Raw genomic sequence first — 24,058 nt, 5'->3', positions numbered from 1 at the left:
ACTAGAGTGGAGTCACCCAGAGCACCCGAAGCCGGTGTTCCCGCTGTGCAGGTTGCGTGCTATCCCTTAGGAAGGTAGTGAGGTATCGGGCTAACCCTGGCTTGTGCAGTCCTCAACCTCCAGGGCCATTCTCAGTAGCCTTTCTGCATGCTATCCCAATCATACTACCAGGCTCCAACCCGAGTAACAATAATAGTAACGACGATAGCTTCTAACGTTCATTAAGTATTCGCTAAGGGCCAGGTTCCATGCTGTGTGCTTTCCACGTATTAACTCTGTCAACCCACAGCCTGTGCTGCTGACGAGGACTCTGAGGCTAAGTCCCATTCGTGAGTGTGGGAATCGTAGGCGTGCACTACTGTGCCTGAATTGTGCTGTGCCGAGCATGGGACCCAGGGCTTTGAGCCAGGCGAGTCTGACTGAACCCCAGCATCTAGAACTGGGAGGGGCCAGACCTTATAGGTATGCCTGCCCTCTGGGGTGCCTTCCTGTTCAGCAGAATCTGGCTTGAAAACCCCGCCCCGACTCGCTCACACAATGGCGTCTGGAACCCAGCCTGGTACTACTTCACTGTTAAAAGGCAATCTTCCTGTCAGCTTGATTTCTTGTGCCCAAAAGTCCTACCCCCCCCCCAAGAGGGGTATACCCAGGCTTCGAAGCAGAAGCAGGCTGAGGTCCAGCGCAAGCTCTGTGTCCTTCCTCCTGGCCAGGAGGACACCAGTATCACCCGCCTTTGTCCTGTTTTCCAAGCCCAATCCTAGACTTGAGAGCCAGTTTCTCTCCAGCAGGACAAGGTCGGTAACAACCCTAACAGATGAATCAGCAGGGGGCCCAGAGCCACCCACCTCAACCCTGTGGCACTGCCCCACCGCTGTTGGCTTTACCTGTGCTCTGGGAACCCAGGCGAGGGCTGGCACTGTGGAATCTTGGTCTTTGGAAATGGGGGGGGGGGGGGTGGAGAGTACGGGAGATTGAAACCTAGGCTTGTGCGTGTTAGACCTGGGCTGTACCACCAAGTTTCATTGACAGGACTCCGGTTTTGTGTGGTGGTGGTAGGGTTTTTTGTTTTGATTTGTTTTGTTGGTTTTTTGGTTTTGTTTTTTTTTTTGGTTTTTGTTTGTTTTTTGTTTTGGTTTGTTGGTTTTTTTTGGTTTTTTTTTTTTTTTGGTTTTTTTTTTTTTTTTTTTTTTGGTTTGGTTTGGTTTAGTTTTTGAGACAGGACTCAGTAAGTTGCCTAAGTTGCCTAGGCTTGTCTTGTTCTTGGAATTCTCCTGCCTCATACTCTCTGGTAGCCGGCATCACAAGCGGACACCATTAGGTCTGGCTTTCAAACAATGTGGGTTTTTTTTCTAACACCTCGAACTTAACATTTTAACGAAAGAGACCTCGCAGAGACCCCATCACCCCGCATCCCTCTCTCTTACGACAAATCACTCAAGCTCTTTCAACATGGGCCTCCACTAGGTGGGGTCTGTCCACCCGCACCTGGTAAAGGACAGCTACAGAAACGGGCACTATAAAATAGTCCTTTGTGGGCATCAAAAGAACCCCAGTGGCTGGCCGGTAGTGGCGCACACCTTTAATTCCAGTAGAGTGAGATCTCTGAGTTCAAGGTCAGCCTGGTCTGTAGAGAAAGTCTCAGGACAGCTAGGACTACACAGAGAAACCTTGTTTCGAAAACAACAACAAGAACAATAAAAAAAAAAAAAAACAGTATCTGTAGGGTAGATGATCTTTAGATATCAAACTGAGGGCATGTTCCACAACAAATCGGGGGGAGGGGTGTCTGCCTCTGTGATGGCGGCTGGGATGCTACCCTCGAATGGTGGTGTCCTGAGGCCCAGGCCAGGGAAGATGCTTGAAGAAGCAGCTGAGATGTGTTAGCCTGTGCTTTCCACAGCTGTACACAGCTGTATCCCAGAGAACAAGGTCCCCAGAGAATTAGTGTTTGAGTAGCAAGACCAGAGCTCTGGGATATATTTCAGGGCTCTAATAGAGTACCTGCCTAGCACGGGTTCTGTCTCCAGTTGCCACCTAATAACAGCACTTAGGCTATGAAGGCAGAGTATCTGAAGGCCAAGGTCGCCCTGGACTGTGTAAGAAGCTGAGGCCAACCTGGGCTGCACTAGACCCTGTCTAACATACGCACGCTGGGGGCAGTGGGGACATCAGGGTGAAGTCTTTTCTTAGTGGGTTTTGGTTTTGAGAACTCCCTGGTTAACTTTCTGATGTGTCACCAGGAGGCAGAGGATGTCACTAGGAAGCAGCAGTGGTTGAGAACCCCCACCCCCACCCCTGGTATCAAGGAATCAAATTGTATGCAGTGCCCCCAAGCTCGTGCAAAAGATAGGTCTTTGGGAAGCCATTGTCCCATTGCAAGGATCCTTGCCGTTTCCAGTAGGTCCCAGGCCATGTCTCGCTCCTAACTTCCAGCTCTGCCTTCACTCCTGATTTTCTTTCAGTGAGGTATGTGCTCCACGGGGCCCCGGTAAGCTTGTCTGTACTATGCACACTCCTCCTTCTTCCAAGTTCAGAGAGGAAGCCTGCAGGCTGTTACCAGGGTAGGAAGAGAATGCAGGCTCTACACAGGACTACTCCCCACAACCTTTCTCCCACCTGCCAGATGGTATTCACCCTTCCTTTACCCCAGGAAATATGGAAATGGAGCTTGTGACTTTGGAAAGCCTACAAGGTGAGACCAGAGACCACCCCCCCTTCAAAGCTGAAAACCACAGCAAAACTGCCTTTAGCGGGGTTGGGGATTTAGCTCAGTGGTAGAGCACTTGCCTAGCAAGTGCAAGGCCCTGGGTTCGGTCCCCAGCTCCGAAATCCCAGCTCCGAAAAAAAGAATAAAAAAAAAACTGCTCGAAATCCCAGCTCCGAAAAAAAGAATAAAAAAAAAACTGCCGGGGCTGGGGATTTAGCTCAGTGGTAGAGCGCTTACCTAGGAAGCGCAAGGCCCTGGGTTCGGTCCCCAGCTCCGGAAAAAAAAGAACCAAAAAAAAAAAAAAAAAAAAAAACTGCCTTTAGCAACCCTGCTCCCCGGTCATAGGTCATAATCCTTTCACGGTTTATGGCTGTCTTCCGCAAGCAGACGGAGGGAAGTAGAATTCGGAGTGCTGGTTCTGGGTCTGAACTTGGTCGCCACTCTCATTTTCAGCAAGGTATTCAACTTTGGCCTCAGTCTCCACAACTGCACAATGGGGAGAATAAGAGAGAGGTCCAAGGCTTCTTGCAGGGACGAGGTCCACACAGCAGGTTCAGCCCAGACAGAGATGACCTTGTTCAAGTGGTCACCAGTGATCAGGTCGGCAGGACACCTCTTTGCACAGGTGAGGGTCAGCTAAGTGTAATAGTTGCTCCAGCTACCCAGCCAGCCTAGGTGTAGAGGACAAGAGTACTGGGCTGGAGGGCTCTTGGGGCCTCTGCACTGCCCCTCCTGCAGTAGTAGATGGGAGGGACTTGCCTGTAGCCAAAAAGAGTGTTCACGTCTCACTCAGCGCTAAGATCCAGGGCTTCCTATCTTAGACCAATGCCTCGAGCTATAGCATGATATTCGGCAGGGAGGGAAAAAATCTTGGTCAACAAGTCTGAGGAACGGTATTGTAGATCTTGACAGACCATATTCATTCATGAAGGCCCTAAGAGGTTCTGCAACCCAGAAAAATACCTTACACTCTCCCATTCAGTGCTTCCCAGGGTTAGCTGAACCCAGAACTAGGTCTTGTAATCTAGCTGTGTGGGTCAGACTCTGAGAAACAGTGGGGCGTATGATGTCATCTGACACCCTTTGGTCCAGTACTCTGTGCTGTTAGGTGATGAGTCATGGGGCTCTTTAGGGAGGTCTAGGCATGCTCATCCTGCCACTGCCTAGTCATGGAAGCCCCGAGGTCCATGTCTGCTGGACAAGAGCTGTAAAACCAGGCACAGCAGCATGTGCCTGTAACTCCAGGACCAACATGCAGAATGGCGCTGTAGTCATAGCATCGATACAGCATGCCTGCCTGGCATGGATGAAGGCTTCAAGCTCCATCCTCATCGTCCCCTAAATGTGGTGACATCCACCTGTAATCCCAGAACTTAAGAAGGGGAGGCAGGATCAGGAGTTCAAGGTCATCCTCAGCTCGCTACCTAGCAAATTTGAGACCAGCCTGGGCTACAGGAGACCCTGTCTCTCAAAATCAAACAAAAGATGCAAAGATAGCCCAGGTGCCAGGGTAGGCAACTGTAAGCACAGTGTGTGTATTCTGAGCCATGCCCGTAGGGACACAAGGGTCCTCGACTAAGAGGCCTAGATCAGGAGTGCATTTCTCATGCCTACCCTCCCAGCTGCAGGAGAGTCTGCATCTGTTATATAGGGCCCAGGGGATGGGTAATTCCATCTCACCAGTGTCTGGGTCTCTTACCCTCTAGAGCATCCTGTGGGAGCTCTGGGCTACCTAATTGCTGACCCTGGCATGAGTGAAGCACCTTGGGTTCACATTCAAGTTGTCCCTGCATCAGGACAGGGCCAGCATCCTTCCTCTTAGGGAAGGGAGAAGGCAGCTTCTGACAAGGGTCACTGCAAGGGGTCAGAGTCACAAAGACACAAGACAAAGGGACACGTGGCTTTACTTGGGTGGTGGTTCTCAGTCTGTGGGTCGAGACCCGCTTCTGGGGTTAAATGACTCTTTCCTTGGGGTCACCTAAGACCTCCGAAGACACAGATATTTAATTACGATTCATAACAGTAGCAAAATTACAGTTATGAGGTAGCTATGGAAGTCATATTGTGGTTGGAGGGGTCACCACAACGTGAGGAACTGTATGGAAGGGTCGCAGTGTTGGGAAGGTTGGGAGTCAGTGCTCTAGGAGATGAAGAGACAAATGGTGGAGATCGTGGATTGCAGTGAGTTAATCCCAGCTTCCTTCCCTCCTGCCCGGTGTGTGCAAGAAATGTGCATTCAGTGCTGGCTGAGCTAGCGGCAATGACAAGCATCCCCCTGCTGCAGAACAGAGTATAAGCAAGATCCACACAGGAGCCAGTGCGGTGTGCCTCAGCCAGACTCAGAGCCTCTGTCTCTCCCTCTATAAGGTGGAGGTGGGACGGATGCCTCAGCTGTTGCCAAGTTGAGACAGTATGTAGGGAAAGGAACTAACATTCCAGCTGCTTGTCTCAGGGCTACAGGAGGCCCCGTGAGAGAAGGCTAGGCTCCATGCTGGCCAGAGTCTTCTGCTTATGGCGGGACCTGCTGTGCTCCCCTGTCCTCACCCCCACGAGGTGGACTTCAGGAGGTTTAAGCAGTGGATTGTGGGACTTGGTAAAATGGACTCAAATTGCTCACACCTGTGTCTTCAGGACAGCTCTGATAGGCTACGTTGCAAAAAATGCACGGCGGGGGGGGGGGGGGGGTTGGGGGTTTAGCTCAGCGGTAGAGCGCTTGCCTAGCGAGCGCAAGGCCCTGGGTTCGGTCCCCAGCTCCGGAAAAAAAGAAAAAAAAAATGCACGCAAAAAAAATGAATGCACGCCGGGGTGACAGGGACTCAGGCCCACCTCTGTGTGCTGGCCCCATGCCAGTGCTGTACTCAGAGGCCTGGGGAGACTCAGCAGGCAGGGGAGTCATTGTCGCTGGCAGCATTTGGCCTGCATAAAGGAAGAGGCCTTAACCGGGTCTTGCAAGCCTGGGGAAGGATGCTGGCCAGATATTTCCAGAGCTCTTGACCTTGCAAGAGGTCACAGATACAATGCAGGACTTCAACATTAACAATTAGTCTTAGAAAACTGACATCCAGCAAAGGAAGGGGGTCTGTGGCCCCAGGTGGGATCTGTGCCCACAATTTTGCCACCTCCAGACTGGGTAGTTTCTGTGCTCAGTTCTCTGGGGTCAGGCTCCCTCTTGTTGGCAAAGACCTGGTGCTACAGGTGCCCAGCTCTGTTCAGCCAGAGCTTTTCTTCTGACCCTCAGCACTGTGGGTGTCTAGCCAATGGGGTGGAGAGGAGTCCTCCCTCAGAACAGCCCTAAGCCCATTATCATCCGCTTCCTGAGACTGGGGACCAGCTTCCTGTAGCCAAGGAATGTGGTCACCTTTCACCTCGTCTTCCAGAGTCCCTCAATCTCAGAGACAAAGAGTAGACTTTTCAATGGAGTTGCCAATGGGCCCTGTGCAGCGGACTCTATTCTGTCCCAAAGCCCCCAGACGGATGTGTGTCTACCAACATGGAGAGCTGTTCTAAGCCAGGGCTGTGAATAGGGTATCGGCAGGAGGATGAAGGCCTGCCTTGGGGCAGTAAGGAAAGCTGAGACGGTACCGTATGACATTGAGTGCCTACTGTCCCAGCCATGTGCTAGACACTTCACATAAACGCATTAAGCCATCCTACAGTGTCTCTAAATCTATGGCCTATGTGCCAGGCTTAGGACTGGGGTCAAGGTAGTTATAAATCAAGAGGTAGCACCAGGGGTTGGGATTTAGCTCAGTGGTAGAGCGCTTGCCTAGCAATTGCAAGGCCCTGGGTTCGGTCCCCAGCTCCGAAAAAAAGAAAAAAAAAAAAAAGAGGTAGCACCAATCTTCCTTCACAGTGAGCCCTCTCTAAAGTCCTTGAATTGAATATCACTGTCTCAGCCTCGAATATGGGGAAACTGGGGCTCAGAGAGGCAGCATAGTAGCTCAAGATGGACTAAAGCTAGGGGTGAGATTTGGGGGGGGGCAACACACTATTGTACCCCACCTTCTTTTGGATAGACACAATCAGAGCTGGTAATGACATAAGCTGTTAGAACAGGGAAGGTTCAGCTCATTCATTTCTGTGCTCTGAGGCAGAGGCGGCTGGCAGGAGGGAGCAGGGGAAGGACAGAGAAGGCCTTTGCAAGATGGGGAGAAGTTTGCTGGCATCCTCTGCCCCAGGCTGTGACTCCAGCTGAATGTTTTCGTGGATTCTAAAAGGGCTTCAGCCAGCTGTGGTGGGGAACGCACCATGGCATCAGCCATGGCTGCGGGCACACTCGTGACTCTGTAAGATCAGTATGGGGACAGGTCAGAGTGGACCTCCATTTTCCCTCGGTGCCTTCCTAGAGTGCTCAGGCTGTAAGAACTGTGCCACCTCAACTCCATCACTGAGGAAGAAATTAACTAGCCACTGTCCAACTATAGCCTTGCAAGCCTGCCCTAGATCTTGGTGCCTTAAAGAACGGAAGCTAACTCTAGTCTAGAGAGTTTCTGGGGGCAGCTAACCGTGAAACATTTTGAGGGGGAATCAAGGCTGTGTGACTGTTGGCTTTAAATGGCAAGGTGACGCATACCTGTGATCCCAGCACTCAGGAGGTGGAGACTAGAGGATCAGGAGTTCAAGACCAGCCTCGGCTACATAGAAAATTCACTTCAGGAATAAGTTGCATGAGACCCTGTCTCCAGACTGTAACAACAAATAGAGATAAATGTCCCCAAGTGCCACACCTGGTCTCTGTATTAGCTCAGTGGTGGCTCCTACATCCCAGTGGGTTTGGGCTATCACAGTGACCATGGGCTATCACAGTGACCACGGAACAACAGTAGATGGCTGAGCTAAGCCCAGAGTCTTGAGCTGTCTGGAGGATGGTAGAACAGCTATGACGTCATGGTGTCAGGTAGGAAAGACAGAAACAGATGGCTTCTAAGTAGGGATCCAGGTTCCCCAAGATCCTTATCCCCTATCACCCCAACTCTACTTCCAACAGCAGGGAGGAGTCAGCCTCACAGTCTCCCAATAGAGCCCCTACTCAAAGATCCTCGCTTCTCACAGAATCCACCTGCCGGGGCCACCTAGGTTAGAGCAGGGTTGCCTAGGAACAAGCTAACAAAAAGGCAAATATGGGAAGAATCTCAGGACAACGGGAGGGAGTAAAAATAAGCTTCTAGGGGTTGGGGATTTAGCTCAGTGGTAGAGCGCTAGCCTAGCAAGCACAAGGCCCTGGGTTCAGTCCTCAGCTCCAATAAAAGAAAAAAAAAAAAGCTTCTATAACAGATTAGATCACAAGAAGAACTTCCCAGATAGAGGTGTTATTGGGCGGTAGAACAAATTGCCAGGGAAGAAACAGGAAGATTTTGGTAACTGGTTTTATAGAGGCACAATTGCTGGATAACTATGTAATATTGGAAATGTTTGCAAAGCGCAGAGTGGGATGGAGGCTTGCCAAGCCCAGGAAGCCAATTCCTGTGCTGCAGAGGAGGGGCCACAGAGGGGGAGAGATCCTTTGAGGCCAGAGACAGGCACCTCTGAGGCCTTGGCGGCCACAGAAGAAAAAAAAAAAGTGTGATTCTCCGAAAAACGTGAAGCAGTGATGATGTCCGGTCCCAGTGGCACTTTTCAGCTTCGTCACTTCCTGTGAGGCCTGGTGGCATAGCTGAGGGACGTGCCGGAAGCCCGTGCTTTATCTTGCTAGCCCCAGGCCTCCGGAGAACCTACCTGACCCTGAGCAGGATGCTCTCGATTGGCGTTGGAACCTGGCCACCTTGCTGCCTGCCCGATGTTCTGTTGTGGCCCCAGTAGCTTTGTAGCCAGCGGCAGGCTCTGCTTCTGTGCTCACTGGGACCTAAACTGTCCCTGACCCTGTGAGCTGGGGCCCCATCTGTTGCTCCTGTTTCCTAGGCGCTGTGGCTGAGCATGCTCAGTGCACTCCAGACCACACGGTGGCCATTGGCGGCCATCAGTCATTCTCCCGTCCTAGAGCAGGGTTTAAAAATAGAAACTCAGCTTTGGTTGGGAAAGTGCTGGTGGGGGTCTCCTCATCGCTGGGCAATGACAGGGATCGATCTTTGACCTGAGTCTGGCTGGCTGCTAGATCAGGGTGATTTGAGATCTGAGCCCCGCAGCAGCGCTCAAGCTACGCTATCCTGGTTGGTGTGTGTATAGTTTACAGGGATCCCGTGGGCCAGCCTCAGGTAAAGGGCCCAGTCCCCACAATGCACAGGACAGCCTGGGGCCAAAGAACGATTGGGGCCTCAAAGTCAGTCACGGCAGGTGGACAGACCTTGCCGCAGGCACAGAGAAAAGGGCGTGGAGCACACGACAGTCATGAGGGACAGACAGCTGCACGCTATGGCCTAGAAGAGAGGAGGTGGCTGGCAGGAGACCAACCTCCTCCTCCTCCTCCTCCTCCTCCTCCTCTTCCTCTTCCTCCTCTTCCTCTTCCTCCTCCTCTGCATCCTCCTTTTCTTCCTCCTTCTCCTTCTCCTCCTCTTCCACATCCTCATCCTCATCCTGTTCCTTTCCTCCTCTTCCTTCTCTTCCTCCTCCTCTGCATCATCCTCCTCCACAACCTTCTCCTCTTCCTCTTCTGAATCCTCCTCTGAATCCTCCTCTGAATCCTCCTCTGAATCCTCCTGTTCCTCTCCTCTTCCTCCTTCTCCACATCCTCATCTTCCGCATCCTCATCCTCATCCTGTTCCTCTCCTCCTTCTCCTCCTCCTCCTTCCTGCTCCCTTCTCTTAGCCCTCCAGGCAGACCACCTTGAGAGCATCCCACCCCACTCCACCCCATCCCCAGTGACTCGCTATGGACAAGAAAGGGGAGTGCTTAGACCACAGAACAGGCAAGCTGCTGCACTTTGTACAAACACGAGTCGGCTGTTAAACATTTGCTCTGGTTTAGCACCTTGCTAGGTACCAGAGACACCCAGGGCCAACCAGTGCCTCCTCCTGTGGAAGGGTAGGCTACAGAGAGACATGGATGCTGGTCCAGTGATTTCGGAGACTAAATTGGTTTCCAAGGTGAGAGGTGCCCGTGTCAGAAAATGTCCCGTGTTAGCAAGGGCTTGTGCACACATGATGGCAGTGGTGTGTGTGTAACAAATGACACTAGTGACCAGGAAAGGGTTCTCTGATAGCAACAACATGTAAACAGGGCCCCAAAAGTTGGTAAGGAGCTTACCATCCGTGGGACAAGGGAACAGCAGGATCAATCATTTAAGATCATAACTCTCCCCCATAGTTGCCAATGGCTCCTGTTAGGGTAGAGACATTGTCTCCTTGGGCTAGGACAGCAGCCAACTGTCTCTCTCATGTGTGCATGTGCATGTGTGTCCATGTGTGCGCGTGCGTGTGTGTGTGTGCGCGCGTGTGCGCGAGTGCTCAAATTCCTGCTTGCCTCTGCCTCTATCTTTCCTTCTCATTCACAGCAGTGTTCCTGCCTTCCAAACTCAGCAGGCAGAGCCAACAGCAATTCCCCAGCCTCAGAGCAGGCTGTTTCACCAGGGGCACCCTCACATCCCTTGCACTTTCTCTAACCCTTCCCAGCATCCCCCAGTAATAAGCAAGTGTGCTGAGCCTTCCCACGAATCAGCTCAGGCTGTAAACTATCAGGAGACTGGGACAAAGGGGTGTCGGATAGCTAGGAGGGTTTTCAGCACAAGCAGGACCCTGACGTGACCTCCAGCACTGCATAAACCAATCGTGGTGGTACATACCCTCCACAAGAGTGCTAGCAGTGTGGAGGCAGGAGGATCTAGGGTTTAAGGTCACCCTTAGTTAGCTACATAGTGAGTCGAAGCCAGCCACTATCTCAGCAAAACTGAGTAGGTTGACCAGATGTCTCATCTCACGGCTGGGCAGATGAACTGCCCCATATCAGCAGCATCTGCTGACCAAGCCCAGGACACAATGAACAGGGCATGGCTCAAAGAAACTGTCTACCTGGGCTGGGCTAGAAGACACACTTAGACATGGTATAGTTTATAATGCCAAGACTGAATAAACAGCTACACGGCAGATTAAAGAGCTAAGGAGAGAATTTTCAAGATAGAAAATAGTTCTCAGGAAATCACCTCCCAAGAATGCACTGCAGAGAGGTAAGGAGCTAAGTCTGTAGGCTATGCGTAAAGAGGCAGAAGCAGAGTGATCTCGAGTCCTAGACTAACCTTGGCTATGCCTTAAAAGTCACTCCCAGGTAAATAATGATGGGAAAAGTCCAACTGTTTAGTCAAATGCAACAACTACTGTTTAAATTTGTATTTGAAGGCCGGGTGTGGGGGCACACACCTTGAATCCTAGCACTCAGGAGGCAGAGGCAAGAGAGTCCCTGTGAGTTCAAAGCTAGCCTGGTCTACAAAGTGAGTTCCAAGGCAACCAGAGCTACACAGACAGAAAGAAAAAAAAAGTTTTAGTGCCGGACAATGGTGGCAAACGCCTTTGATCCCAGTACTTGGGAGGCAGAGGCAGGCAAATCTCTGAGTTCGAAGCCAGCATGGTCTACAGAGCATGTTCCAAGACAGCCAGGGCTACACAGAGAAACCCTGTCTCCAAAGGTAACAAAATCATATTTGAATTAGTTAATTCAAGTTAAATAGAATTAAAACTCTTTCCTCAGCTGCACCAGCCACATTTCAGATGTTCGCAGTGGCAGGCTGGGTAGCGGCCACCCTGTCAAGTTTTCACCCGCACACACGTTTCTGCCAACTGTGCTAAGTAAAAAGGTGGGAAAGAGACTTTAAAAGCCTAAGTTACGTCTCAGTGAAATCCCTGGAGGGAACCATGAGAATGGAGCAGAGGTAACATTGAGAGACAAGTCTCTGGACTATGCCAAGTGGAGCCCGTTGACTCAGAAAGCAGAATTTATGTGGTTCAGAATCGATTAAGAAGTTAAAGAGAGTGGAGCTGGGGAGCTGGTGCGGTAAAGCTCATGATGAGCATGAGGGACCAAGCTCAGATTCCCAGAACCCTCATAAAGCCAGACAGGACCTCAGGCATCTGTAATTTCACTGAGGTGAGATGAAAGGCAGGAACAGGAGAATTCCAGAAGCTCGCAGGCCAGCTAGCCTGGGCTACACAGTGGAGAACTAGAAAAGTCAGTGACCCCAACAAGGTAGAAGGCAGAGACGGACACCCAAGGCAACTCTCTGATCTCCACAGGTGAATCATGGCAGATATGGCTTCAGAGACAGAGACAGACACAGACACAGACACAGACACAGACACAGACACAGACACAGACACAGACACAGACACAGACACAGAGAGACAGACACAGAGACAGAGTCAGAGAGGGGCACACATAAAGAGTCAGAGAGAAGGGGAAGACACAGAGTCAGGTAGACACACAGAGAAAGAGAGACAGAGAGACAGAGAGAGAATCAGAGACACAGAGAGTCAGAGAGAGGCAGAGACTCAGATAGAAAGAGACAGAGAGAGACAGAGAAGGGAGAAGGAGACAGAGTCAGAGAGAGACACACAGTCAGAGGGAGGGAGGGAGGGAGGGGGGAGGGAGGGAGGGAGGGAGGGAGGGAGGAAGGGATCACATTTAACCTCATTGTAATGAAACTGAAACACACAGCCAGAGAGGGGGGAATCACGTCTAACCTTATTGTAATGGAACTGAGACACACAAAAGACAAAGAGAAAATCTCAAAGCAGCCAACAGAAGCCAGTGAGACTGCCCTGACTTCCCTTGCCAAACAGGAGGACGAGAAACTAAAGGAACCTTGTCTCCAGGGTGAAGAAACAAATGTGGGGAGCACCCGCCCTGCACTGTGCCCCGTTGGGAAGTTGATTCAAGTCTTTTTCTGATAAATAGGTCTTGAGGGCTTACCAACTCCTCACGCAAATACTTTGAATCAAAGGAGATTTTTTTTCAATCACTTTTTTGGGTAGTCACAAAATAGATGCCCAGAATCTGGCTCTGAAACAACAAGGAGTGATAAACAAAACAAAAACAAAAACAAACAAACAAAAAACCCTGATAAATGTCTAGGTGAGCAGACACGTATCAGTGAGGAGTCATCATGAGTACTGTCCCCTGAGGGGGATTAAAAGCAGCCTGTATCATTGTAGAAGCAAGGGGTGCTGTGAATCCCTGGGGTCTGCTCTTACTATCTGGGCTCGGACATTGAGACTGGATGAGCTGTAGGTCTTGGCGAGCTGACTCTGCAGACTAAGTGTGAGAGGCCACTAAAACAGTGGATGTGCCCCAGAACTTGCCTCCATATCACTCGGACAGCTGTGGAAGCCGGGCTACCCCCAGAGTCACCGCTCAAGGACTCCTAGAACTTTCACCTCTAGCCTGTTCTTGGGTGACGACGATGTTGATGTCTCAGGGACCACACTCTGAAGACAATTACATGACAACCGATGATCCAGAAAGCAAAACCCCCAACACACGGGGGTGGGAGGGGCAGCGGGGTTGAATGAGGTAACGCCTTGAACCACCCAGCCTGGCCATTCTCCCAAGGGCTTTGTGCAGTGGACCACACATGACAATCTGGGGCTTAGTGGGCCAGATGATCTTGCCACAGATTCCCAAGTCCTCTCTGTGAGCAAAGTCAGATGGAGAAGTGAGGGCCCAACAGGCCACAAAGGGAGTATTAGACCCAGACTTCTTCTTTTCTTGTTCCTCTATGCAGGGGATGCAACCCTGTACCAATCTCTGTGTTTGACACCTGTGGTGGCCTCCACAGGGCCTGTGGCCTCCTGGGAAGCCTCTGTAGCAAGGCTGTGATTAGCATTGTCGGTGTCTTTAATAGCTTGTGAGGGCATGAGAGTGCGCATGCACACGCATACACACACACACACACACACACACACACACACTCACACACACACACCCGCATGCATGCACGCATGTGCTTGTCGGTGGTGATAGGCAGAACCCAGAAACCTCCCATGGGTAACCAATCCCCTGACTCCATCCAGCCTTCTGCCTGAGCAGCCAGGCTGTAAACATAACCCATTCCCACTCTCAGAGCTGAGAAGGAAGGAAAATAACTGCAGAACTAAAGGAAGCCCAGGCATGGAAACCGGTCAGACAGCCCAGCATTTGGGAAACGACAGTGTAGCTGATGCTGTATGACCCTAAAGACCCCCTTACCACACCCTCCTGTAAAAGTATCTTTTAATCGCTCACTGTAATTGTCTCTGAGGCTTGTTCCCTGTCTGCTAACCCAGGTCTAGTTCTGGAAGCTTCTAGCCTCCGTACATTCTTATCTGGACATAGAACGTTTTCTGCCTTTGAGAATATTGCTGAATAAGCTCACCCTTCCTAGTTCTTTCTCATCTCTGGCTGGCTGGTCACCTTGCATCTTTTGGCTCAAACTTCTCTCCAAGCTGACTGGTTCAATCTGGCTTCTTAGGGCTCCTCCTGGATTGCTCTGCTCGACCTCAAACTAACTCTAGCGATCTGCTCTATCGTGTGGCTCCTTCTCATTCTCTGTCTCGTTCTGTCTTCACCAGTGTCCAGCTTGTTCTCTCTTCAACCAGTCTCTGTACAACACTCCTGGTACACCCCCATGCGCTACTCTCTTAAGTAGCTATCTTTCTTCTCCCCTCGAGAGTCAGGCATATCCTGTTCTGTCAAATTCAATTAAATGGCACTTTCAAACATGGAGGCGTCTTTCCACAGACTAGCTTTACCTTCATTGTTCAGGACTAAAGGTGTGTACTAAGGGGGTGTGTGTTCCAGTCGGAGGGATTAAAGGTGTGTGCTGAAGGGCTGAGGCACACCACAACTAGAAACAGGTTTTAGTTTTCAGTTAAGAGCACAATCTCGGGGTTCACGGTGTGATCAAATATCCTGCAAAACCCTCCTCCACTTTGCAGTTCAGTCCTGGGATGGAAGGCAGGAGGTGTGGGGGCTGGGGGAAACACACATACCTGCTGGCTGCAGGAGATCTGCACACAGCACATATAGATACATACATACAAGTGCACACACACGCACACGCTCACGCACACACACACACACCTGCTGGCTGCAGGAGATCTGCACACAGCACATATAGATACATACATACAAGTGCACACACACGCACACGCGCACGCACACACACACACACACACCTGCTGGCTGCAGGAGATCTGCATACAAACACTACAGACGCAAGCACGCACAATCATGCACACACAGGCGCACATGGGCACACGCTCACACAGAGGCACACACAGAGTGTTCACTTTCCACTTGTCCACTCCTCAGTCATTCCTCCACCTCCCACTCTGCCTTCCCCTCTCTTCCTGGCCACCTTTTGAGGCTTGCTGTTTCTAGAAAGCTCACGGTGGTGTTTGCTCAGCCCCCTCCCTGCCTGCTTCTCACCTTCCCCTCTGTCACCACCCCCAACCTCCCACAGACCCCTTTCTTGGGAATCAAGCACCATAGACACTCCCCCCTCAGGCACAAATTGTCAGCTCCACTCCTCACCTCCAAACACCCCTGACCCTGACCACCCAGCCCTACCTGGGGTCTAATGAAGGCTCACTCGAATCCCTTCCTTGGCACCTAGGTTAAACAACAAACAACAACAACTACTACTACTACTACTACTACTACTACTACTACTACTACTACTACTATTACTACTACAATAACAACAACAACAAATGCATCTTATCCAAGCAATTCACTAGACCAAGGCACCTGATGAAGTGTGACCCAAGTGTGTCCAAGTCCCAGGGAAAGGCCCTGGTTACCAGTGTCAGCTGTCCCTGAGGGAGGGCCTACCATGTCATCACAGCCAGAGGTGAAACATACTTGCCCACCTAGAGGCACATAACATCTTATACCCATTTAATAGAAACATCTTAAATTCCCGATCTCCCTGAACTGGGCTTCTACGCATGCGCCACCATGTGCAGTTTAAAATTTATACATGGGGGTTGGGGATTTGACTCAGTGGTAGAGCGCTTGCCTAGGAAGCGCAAGGCCCTGGGTTCGGTCCCCAGCCCCGAAAAAAAAATTAAAATTTATACATGTCATATAGTGTGTGTGTGTGTGTGTGTGTGTGTGTATTCATACATGTTCATCATGCATGTGTATGCAGGTACACGTGCACATATGTGTGCTTGTGTATGTATATGTATGGGCATATATGCAGGTGTGTGTTCCTATGTGTGCATACAAGTGTGGAGACCAGAGAATAACACCATCTTCCCTGCCTCAGGCACTAATCACTTGTGCTTTTTGAGAAAGGTTCTCTCATCACTGGCCTGGGCTCCCCTAATAGTTAGGCTGTTTGGCCAGGAAGCTCCAGGGACCCACCTGTCTCTGATTTTCACAGGGGAATTACAAGACTGATCGCCACGCCCATTTTTATATACAATTATAGTGTGTGTATATATATGTGTGCGTGTACGTGCGTGTGCATGCTACAAATGCATTTAGGGACAGAGGCAAAGGGTAACTGGATTCAGCTGTCTCCTCCCACTTTTTTTTTCTTTTCTTTTCTTTTTTTCGGAGCTGGGGATCGAACCCAGGGCCTTGCGCTTCCTAGGCAAGCACTCTACCACTGAGCTAAATCCCCAACCCCTCTCCTCCCACTTTTACGTGGATTGAACATAGGTCATTACGCCCATACGGCGAGCACTTCACCCACTGAGCCATCTTGCCGACCATGGCCCATCTATTTTTTTGCATGGGTTCAAGTCCAAGTCCTTATGTTTGAAGCACAAAAGACTGTACCAACCTACCTGGGGGTTTAGTTCCTTCTGTCTATGTTGCTACTCCAGGGACAGGAGGCTGCTGTGTGTTAAAGGTTGGAGCCGGGTCCCATCTGCCCCAAGAAAACAAACCTCCTGGTGTTCTTTGCCACTCTGTGTCTATAATGTGTAAAACTGGGACCAGCCCCTCCCCCACCCCACCCCACCCCACTCCCACCCACAGCCTATGCAGAATGAAATAAGTGGAGTGCATCCCGGCCACACTGTCAAAAGATTGCCCTGAAATCCTCTACTGAAACGGAACGGTGTCTGTCACAGTGTCTGGGCCCAAGTACGTGAAGCAGAACAGAGCCGCGCATGTAGGTCTGCGAGCCTAGGAATTTGTGTCTCCCGGAGACCATTTAACTAAATAGCTGCTGTCTAGCAGCGGCACTGGGAGATTTACATTTTTCTGTTAGGTTCACTCCTTTCTGGAATATCACGTCCCTTGCTCCTTTGGAGAGGCAGAGAGGACCGCCTAGTGGGGGGAGGGGTGACTTTGATTTTTATTCGTTCTTTAACAGTTTCTTACATCCACCCCCCAACCCTCCCCATTCAACTCCCCTGCTGCTCTATACACCCCTCCCAACTCTATTTCCCCCTCTTCTTCAACGACCGCCAATGTCTATCCATGTTTCTTGTGTGTGCATGAATGTGAGGATGTCCACTGCAGCGTGGGCTCCTCCCCAACAGCTCCCCTGTCGACTTGTGTTTTGCAGACTCCGACAGCCAGTGCAGCCCCACACGCCACAGCCTCAGCCTGTCTGAGGGAGAGGAGCAGATGGACCGTCTACAGCACGTGGAGCTGGTGAGGACCACGCCCATGTCCCACTGGAAGGCTGGCACGGTGCAAGCCTGGCTGGAGGTGGTGATGGCCATGCCCATGTACGTCAAGGCCTGTGCGGAGAATGTCAAGAGTGGGAAGGTAGGCAGCTCGGGCCCCTGGGGGATGCCTCCGTACCCTCCCGTGAGGCTTATGCCCTCCCAGGAGTTGGCTGGTATCCATTTTACTCTCGAGACAAGAAGAAGCCTAGTCTAGAAGTTGGCAAAATCGCAGGTCCTGGTCACCAATAAATCAGTCTTCCTAGCAAGGAACACAGCCCTTTGGAGTCATGCTACCTCGCCCTTAGAATGGGACCAACCTTAGATGGTGACCAACTCCCCCCAAGCTGGTGGAAGAGGGACAGGACTGGACTAGGGGGAGGGGATTAGCCTACATGGTGGCCCCACACATCTTGGTTCAATCAGTGGTCCTCCCAAGCAGTGGCCCAAAACAGTAGCTGAGCCCAGGACTTCCCGGAGCCCAGCGAGAGCAGACACAAATGCACAGCCAGGCATCAGAAGACAGCTGAAGCAAGACAGCCCAGGGGGATGTGAGGCTCCATATTAAACATCGTATGGCTCCTAGAAACAGGCTTTTGAATTTTTTATCTTTTTGGCTTTTCGAAACAGGGCTTCTCTCTGGAGCCCTGGCTGGTTGTCTTGGAACTCTATAGAGCAGATTGGCCTTGAACTCAGAGATCTACCTGAATCTGCCTCCCAAGTGCTGGGATTAAAGACATGTGCCACCACTCCCCAGAGACAAGCTTTATTGGGAGTTTCCAGTCATCACGGGCTGTAGAGGTGTCCCGCTGCACTGTCTAGGGAGATGACTGGAAGAGGAATACAGATGAGAAGCCCGCATTCTCATATTGGCTCGGCAGCAGCAGGGCCTGGAGCTCTCCCTACCCCTTGCCCCAACTCTCACTTTCCCACACTAAGTCTACCTCTTGGACGCAGGTGCTGCTCAGCCTGAGCGACGAGGACCTGGAGTTGGGCCTTGGTGTGTGCAGCTCCTTGCACAGGCGCAAGCTCCGACTGGCCATTGAGGACTACCGAGATGCCGAGGCGGGCCGCAGGTGAGCCGCTGAAACCTGGGCAAAGCCAGGACCCTCTGTCCCGAGCCTCTCTGTCACCCAGTCAAGCAGGGCGCTTATCAGGAACAGCAAAGATAGCCTAAGCATGGCCTGTCACCATAGAAAAATGGACACACGGAAAAAGGCATGTATGCCCAGAATATGGGAGACACACCTCCAACCAGAGCAGGAGTCTAGAGAGTAGGTGGCTGCCCAAATGGCAGGGACCAGGCCACACATAACCAACATGTCTGTCTTACCCGCTCAAAGCTCAGTTCTGTCCATCCCAGGGTGAGGAAAGGGAGCAAGAGGGAAGACAGAAGTAGAAGGGGACGGGATGGAGGGATCCCATAGTCTTACACAGGAGTGGAGCCAAGTGGTTTGGGCATCTCTCAGCAGGTGTACCTGGTGATAGCTGGGTTGACCTCGCTAGAGACCTGTCCTCTTTCCCCGTACCACCCCCACCCAGCCTTCCTCCCTCCCTCCCTCTCTATTGACCGGCTGGAGGGGGCGGGGTCCACCATTGGAGCAGCTCTGGTGAAAGGGAAGCCCCGCCCAGCACCCGGTCCTCGGCACTCCAAGCGGGGAGGGGCCAGTTTTGTAAACCTGACACGGTCTGTTTTGCATAATTATCTCCTTCGCCGCTTTCCCATCGTTTCCGTACAGTTAATTAATCAAACCTAGCGGTGTGTGCTGCTATCTGCAGAAGCTGCTTTGTGGATTAAAGGGAGGAGGGGGTGGAGAGGCACCAGTTCCGAAGCAGAGAAACACAATCCCTACGAAGGTGGAGAGGAGCCCTGGAACTGTGAATTACTGGCGGCAAGGATTACTGAGAAGGGGTCTGAACGCTGGCAGCTTGGCGCCGGCAGCAGAAGTGTCAGGCTGGGAGGGAAGGGCTGATGGGGTGGAAGCGCCCCTTCAACCTCTGGGCCTTCAGGGCTCCGGAAGTACCTTCCTAGCCACCTCCTAACCGCTTTCATCCTCTAGAGCCCAAAGAACCCTCTCATACCCTCACTACTGGAGGTAGAGAACCCCTCGCGCTCACACCACGCCTCATATCCTAGAGGGTTCCTGCGTGCTATCTGCGCCCCTTCGTGCTGCCTGCGGCATGCGGGGCTGCCGGCTTCAGCTCACAGAGTCCCCACCATTGCCTGAGTGTCCACCGCTGTCCCCAAAGCATGGCTGCCCCCATCAGCTTAGGTTGCCATACAAAATGCTACCAACTGGGTACCATGAACACCAGACATCTGTCACCAGTTCTGAAGGTGACAAGGGTAAAAGGGAGCAGGGTGTCAGTGTGGTTGGGCTCCAGCAGGAGTACCCCTCCTGGTTATGCGTGGCAGCCTTCTTCAGGGTCCTCACACGGCGGGGGAGTATAATTTACCCCCCCAATGATGTCAGGTAACCCTAACGCCTCCCATATCCCCACTCAGAAACCATCCCATAGACGTGTGGGTATAGGGGACAAGCACTGGTCTATGACCACACATAAACACAGGAGCTGCAGCTGAGATCCACCAGGAGCTCAGAACGATGTGGTTCAAAGGCACAGCCACGTGTGCAGGGGAGAGTTGAAGCAGGACGATTCCAGGAAGCCTGGGGTCCCCACATTAGACAGTCTATGTCCCGTGGGGCCGTACCTTACTGTAAGATTCCTCATCCCTGTGGAAATCAAGCCTGTTTCTAACAGGCTGAGCAACTTTGTTTTCTCTGGGACTCGGTTTCCTCCCCTGTGAAGTAAAGAGGAAAGAGTTAACCAAAAGCTAAGGATTGCGGGCTGGGGATTTAGCTCAGTGGTAGAGCGCTTGCCTAGGAAGCGCAAGGCCCTGGGTTCGGTCCCCAGCTCCGGGGGAAAAAAAGAACCAAAAAAAAAAAAAAAAAAAAGCTAAGGATTGGACCCCTTTTAGGAATCTGGTGCAAGTCGTGATGCCTTCTCAAATGAACTGTACAAGACTTATATAACTTTGCATTTTCCAGCCCTCTGACTCAGCCACAGAACCTTTCAAAAGCCTTCGGCTCCTGGGATCACAGCCTTATGTGGGCGTGGCCTCTCTGGGCCCCACAATTCCCTTTGCCAACCTTTCCCCTGTCTCTTGACACAATTCCACTTACCCATCCCATCCATGCCACAGGCAGACATAACAGCCCCCATCTTGGAGGTAATAGTCAAGTGCAGATGGGGAACAGGCAAAGAGTCGCACCACATCCAAGGTGTCTTTCCGCCCTCCTGTGGTGCCAGTGTGTTAGATGTTTAAGAGTGCCAGCTCCTACTGTTAGTTACAGAGCTGGGCTTAGAGTTCTCCTTTGTCCAATCCCTTCAGTTCCCACCATTCCATGTGGCAAATTTGGCTGTCTCCATTTTACAGAAGAAACAGCCCTAGGGGTGCAAGCTCCCACATCCAGAACCGTCTCCCAGTGTTTTTACTAACTTATGACCCAGATGCTGTCTGCATGACACGCCCAGCCTCAGACCTTAAGGTCTGGCCTAGCTCTTTACCTGAGGAAGAGGTACTGACAGCTATTGGTTGAAACAGCGTCTGGATTCCTGTTGACACCAGACTTGGGTTCCAACATCAGCCCTGAGTAGAAACTGGGAAAGATTGACCAAGCTTTAGGCTGGAGAGATGGCTCAGCAGTTAAGAGCACTGACTGTTCTTCCAGAGGTTCTGAGTTCAATTCCCAGCAACCACATCATGGTGGCTCACAACCATCTGTAATGGGATCTGATGCCCTCTTCTGGTAGTGTCTGAAGACAGCTACAGTGTACTCATATATTCACGCTTCAATGTAGAGAGGCATTTTGAAGGCCACATGTATATCCTTTGGGAGCTTATAGAGGCATAAGTGCTGGTTACAAGTGCCTCCTGGCCACCCCCTCCAACCATGTGGCACCATTGACTTCAGCAGTGTGGGTTCACTCTCCCCTTTTCCCCATGAGTGACAGTGCTGTCATGAGCGCCCAACTCAAAGCCACAATGGCCATGAAAGATGGGGCTAAGCAAAGGCCCCTTATGACAAGCTGGGCTGGCCCTGGAGGGTGAGCAGGCTCTGTACTGGAACCATCATCCCAGAAGGAAGATTATCTTGGGCTGGAATATTCTAGTTTAGGAGCTGCACCAGGGCAGGTGGAAGCCCAGACCCTCTCCTAGCCTTCATTTTTTTTTTCCGGAGCTGGGGACCGAACCCAGGGCCTTGCGCTTCCTAGGCAAGCGCTCTACCACTGAGCTAAATCCCCAACCCCCTAGCCTTCATTTTTTTCTCTGAGCAGTGAGTTTCAAGACACACCAGGCAGCATTCACTCACCTGGGTGGGCTGAGTAAGCTGCCCGGTCCCTTACCAGGACAATCTACCGAGCGAGTTGGCCGGTAAGCTGTAGTTAACCCTAACATGCCAGGTACCCACATGGGGATCTGGGAGCTTTGGCAAGAGAGAGGATCCTGGTCCAGTAGGTATTCCTGAAAGGTATCTGGGAAACCAGACAGCCCAGTGGAGTCTGTAGAAGATGATAAAGAGGGAATGTTGGGCAACAGACCTGGAGACAGAGAACAAGGTCCTGCCTTGGGGAAACAGCCAAAGGGTTCCAGGAAGTTGGGGGCAGAACAAGGGAGAGGGGTCCAGGAACCCAGACAGACATTCTGCAAACAAGTAGTTAGTAATGTGAACATCTGATCAGCCCACACCCACTACATCAGTGAACATGGCCCTGCTCCTGACCACCGCTCCAGAACCCTAAGTTAGAGACAAGGAACAGTAAACTAGTGGATCCTTCTCTACTTAAATGCAATATGCATCAAGTGCTTTGAGGGCGATGACCAACCAGATAGGAGAGGGGCAATCTAAGACAGATCAGGAGAGACATCTTCTGGGGAAAGGAAGGAGGGAGCCCTACCAGCACCTCGAGTGCAGGCTCAGAAGACGCTCAGTGGGAGGGAAGGGCAAGAAAGCCTTTAGACTGGGAGCAGAATGGGGTGGGTCAGCTATCTCGGGCTGACCCAGAGAAGGGCAGTGTCCCTTTGTGAGCCAATTGTGTCCCCTTGTACTGAGTGCTCCCTTTGTGTGAGGGCTCCCTCTGTGTCATCCCTGGCTCCCATCTAGACAAAGTTGTGCTCCTACCATCCAGCACTGGGTCACTTCTCAGCGTCCCTCTGCAGGTAGGTCTCGAGGAAGACCTCGTTCCTTCTGTGAGGCTACCACTGTGTGGTGAGCAGAGGAACAGCAGCTAGGGACCGCCTTAGCCAGGTGTATCCATCCCTCAACAAAACCTTTTTGCGGAACACATACCAGGGAGCTCTCAACCAGTATCTTCAATTCCAGGCAATCAGACAACCCATGCCCTTAACTCACACACACACACACACACACACACACACACACACACACACACACACACACACACACACACACACATGCCTAGAGTGCATAAACCCACAAAGGTGCATACACATAAAACAGTAAATAATTAATGTTTTAAAGCCTTTTTGCAGTTGGGGATTTAGCTCAGTGGTAGAGCGCTTGCCTAGCAAGCACAAGGCCCTGGGTTAGGTCCCCAGCTCCGAAAAAAAAGAAAAAAGAAAAAAGAAATAAAGCCTTTTTGCATACTTACAATGTGCATGTTTCTGGGGTTCTGTCCTGTGCAAAAGTCTGTGGTACGGCAGTGAGGTGGCGAGAGCAGCCTGTGGATATGGGCAATCTGGGTTTCCCTGACCCAGAGATGAGCCAATGAGGGAAGGACTGAGCCACAGCCCCGTCTTGGGACAGAAGACTCTGGCACACTCTGAGTGGACATATGAAGGTCATAAAGGCTTCTCACCCCACCTCCAAACAGGAAAGGGGACCAGAGGGCAGCAGACGGGTGAGCAGGGGAGGGAGATGGTCAGCCTGAGGCTTTGAGGGGTCCTGGGCTCTGCAGGGGTGCACCTGGCTATAGGCATCTCTCATGACGCTCCTCTCAGTTTGAGTCTGAGTGTGGTCTGCGGATGTTCCTTTTGTCCCTGGGATCCTCTGTTGTCTGTCTGTCTCTCTGCCTTACTCTCTCCTTCCCTACCCACCTCTGCCTAAGTCTCTGTGTATCTAATTGTCTCTGTCTCCATCTCTGTCTTTGTCTCTCCCTCCCTCTCCCTCTTCCTCACCCTCCTTCCCTCCTCTCTCTCTCCCCACATCTCTGACCTCTTCATTGTTTTCTTCCCCTTCATCCCTCTATTCTACCCATTTCCCCATCGGCCTCTCTGGCTTTCCCGTCTACTCCCTGTCCTGCCTTTGGTCATCTCTGGCCCCATTTCCTCCTGCCCCACCTCTGACGCTTTCCCCACTCCCACCTCTCTCTCTGGCTGTGTCTCCTTTTCAGCCTGTCCAAAGCCGCCGACCTGGACCATCACTGGGTGGCCAAGGCCTGGCTGAACGACATTGGCCTGTCCCAGTATTCCCAGGCCTTCCAGAACCACCTGGTCGATGGGAGGATGCTGAACTCGCTGATGAAGAGGGACCTGGAGAAGCATCTGAACGTGTCCAAGAAGTTTCACCAAGTTAGCATCTTGCTAGGGATCGAGCTGCTGTACCAAGTGAACTTCAGCAGGGAGGTGAGGACTAAAGGGGGCAGGGCAAGGGGCAGGCCTCTCCCACAACCCATCTCCACATCCAGTTTCTATCTAACCAGTTTCTGTCTTCCATCCACCCACCTGCTGATCCAGCCATCCACTCACTTATTCAACCATCCATTAATCTACCCAGTCATCCGCCCATCTATCCTACTA

At 51.6% G+C, this 24,058-nt stretch overlaps 1 protein-coding gene across 5 annotated transcripts in view; it reads left to right on the top strand.

Annotated features, from left to right (window-relative positions):
* The window catches only part of Kazn (kazrin, periplakin interacting protein), a 990,282-nt gene that overhangs the window by 957,102 nt on the left and 9,122 nt on the right, over positions 1 to 24,058 (top strand). For all 5 annotated transcript variants that reach the window (XM_017593423.3, XM_006239310.5, NM_001415945.1 and 2 more), the window contains 3 exons: positions 17,133 to 17,338; positions 18,193 to 18,311; positions 23,653 to 23,884. In XM_017593423.3, coding sequence (XP_017448912.1) covers positions 17,133 to 17,338; positions 18,193 to 18,311; positions 23,653 to 23,884 — 557 coding nt within the window. The remainder of the gene's footprint in view (positions 1 to 17,132; positions 17,339 to 18,192; positions 18,312 to 23,652; positions 23,885 to 24,058) is intronic.

The sequence above is a fragment of the Rattus norvegicus genome, chromosome 5, assembly GCF_036323735.1.
Source record: "Rattus norvegicus strain BN/NHsdMcwi chromosome 5, GRCr8, whole genome shotgun sequence".
Lineage (NCBI taxonomy): Eukaryota > Metazoa > Chordata > Mammalia > Rodentia > Muridae > Rattus > Rattus norvegicus.
Note: the sequence above shows the minus strand (reverse complement) of the source record. Positions and strands in the feature narration are given on the sequence as shown.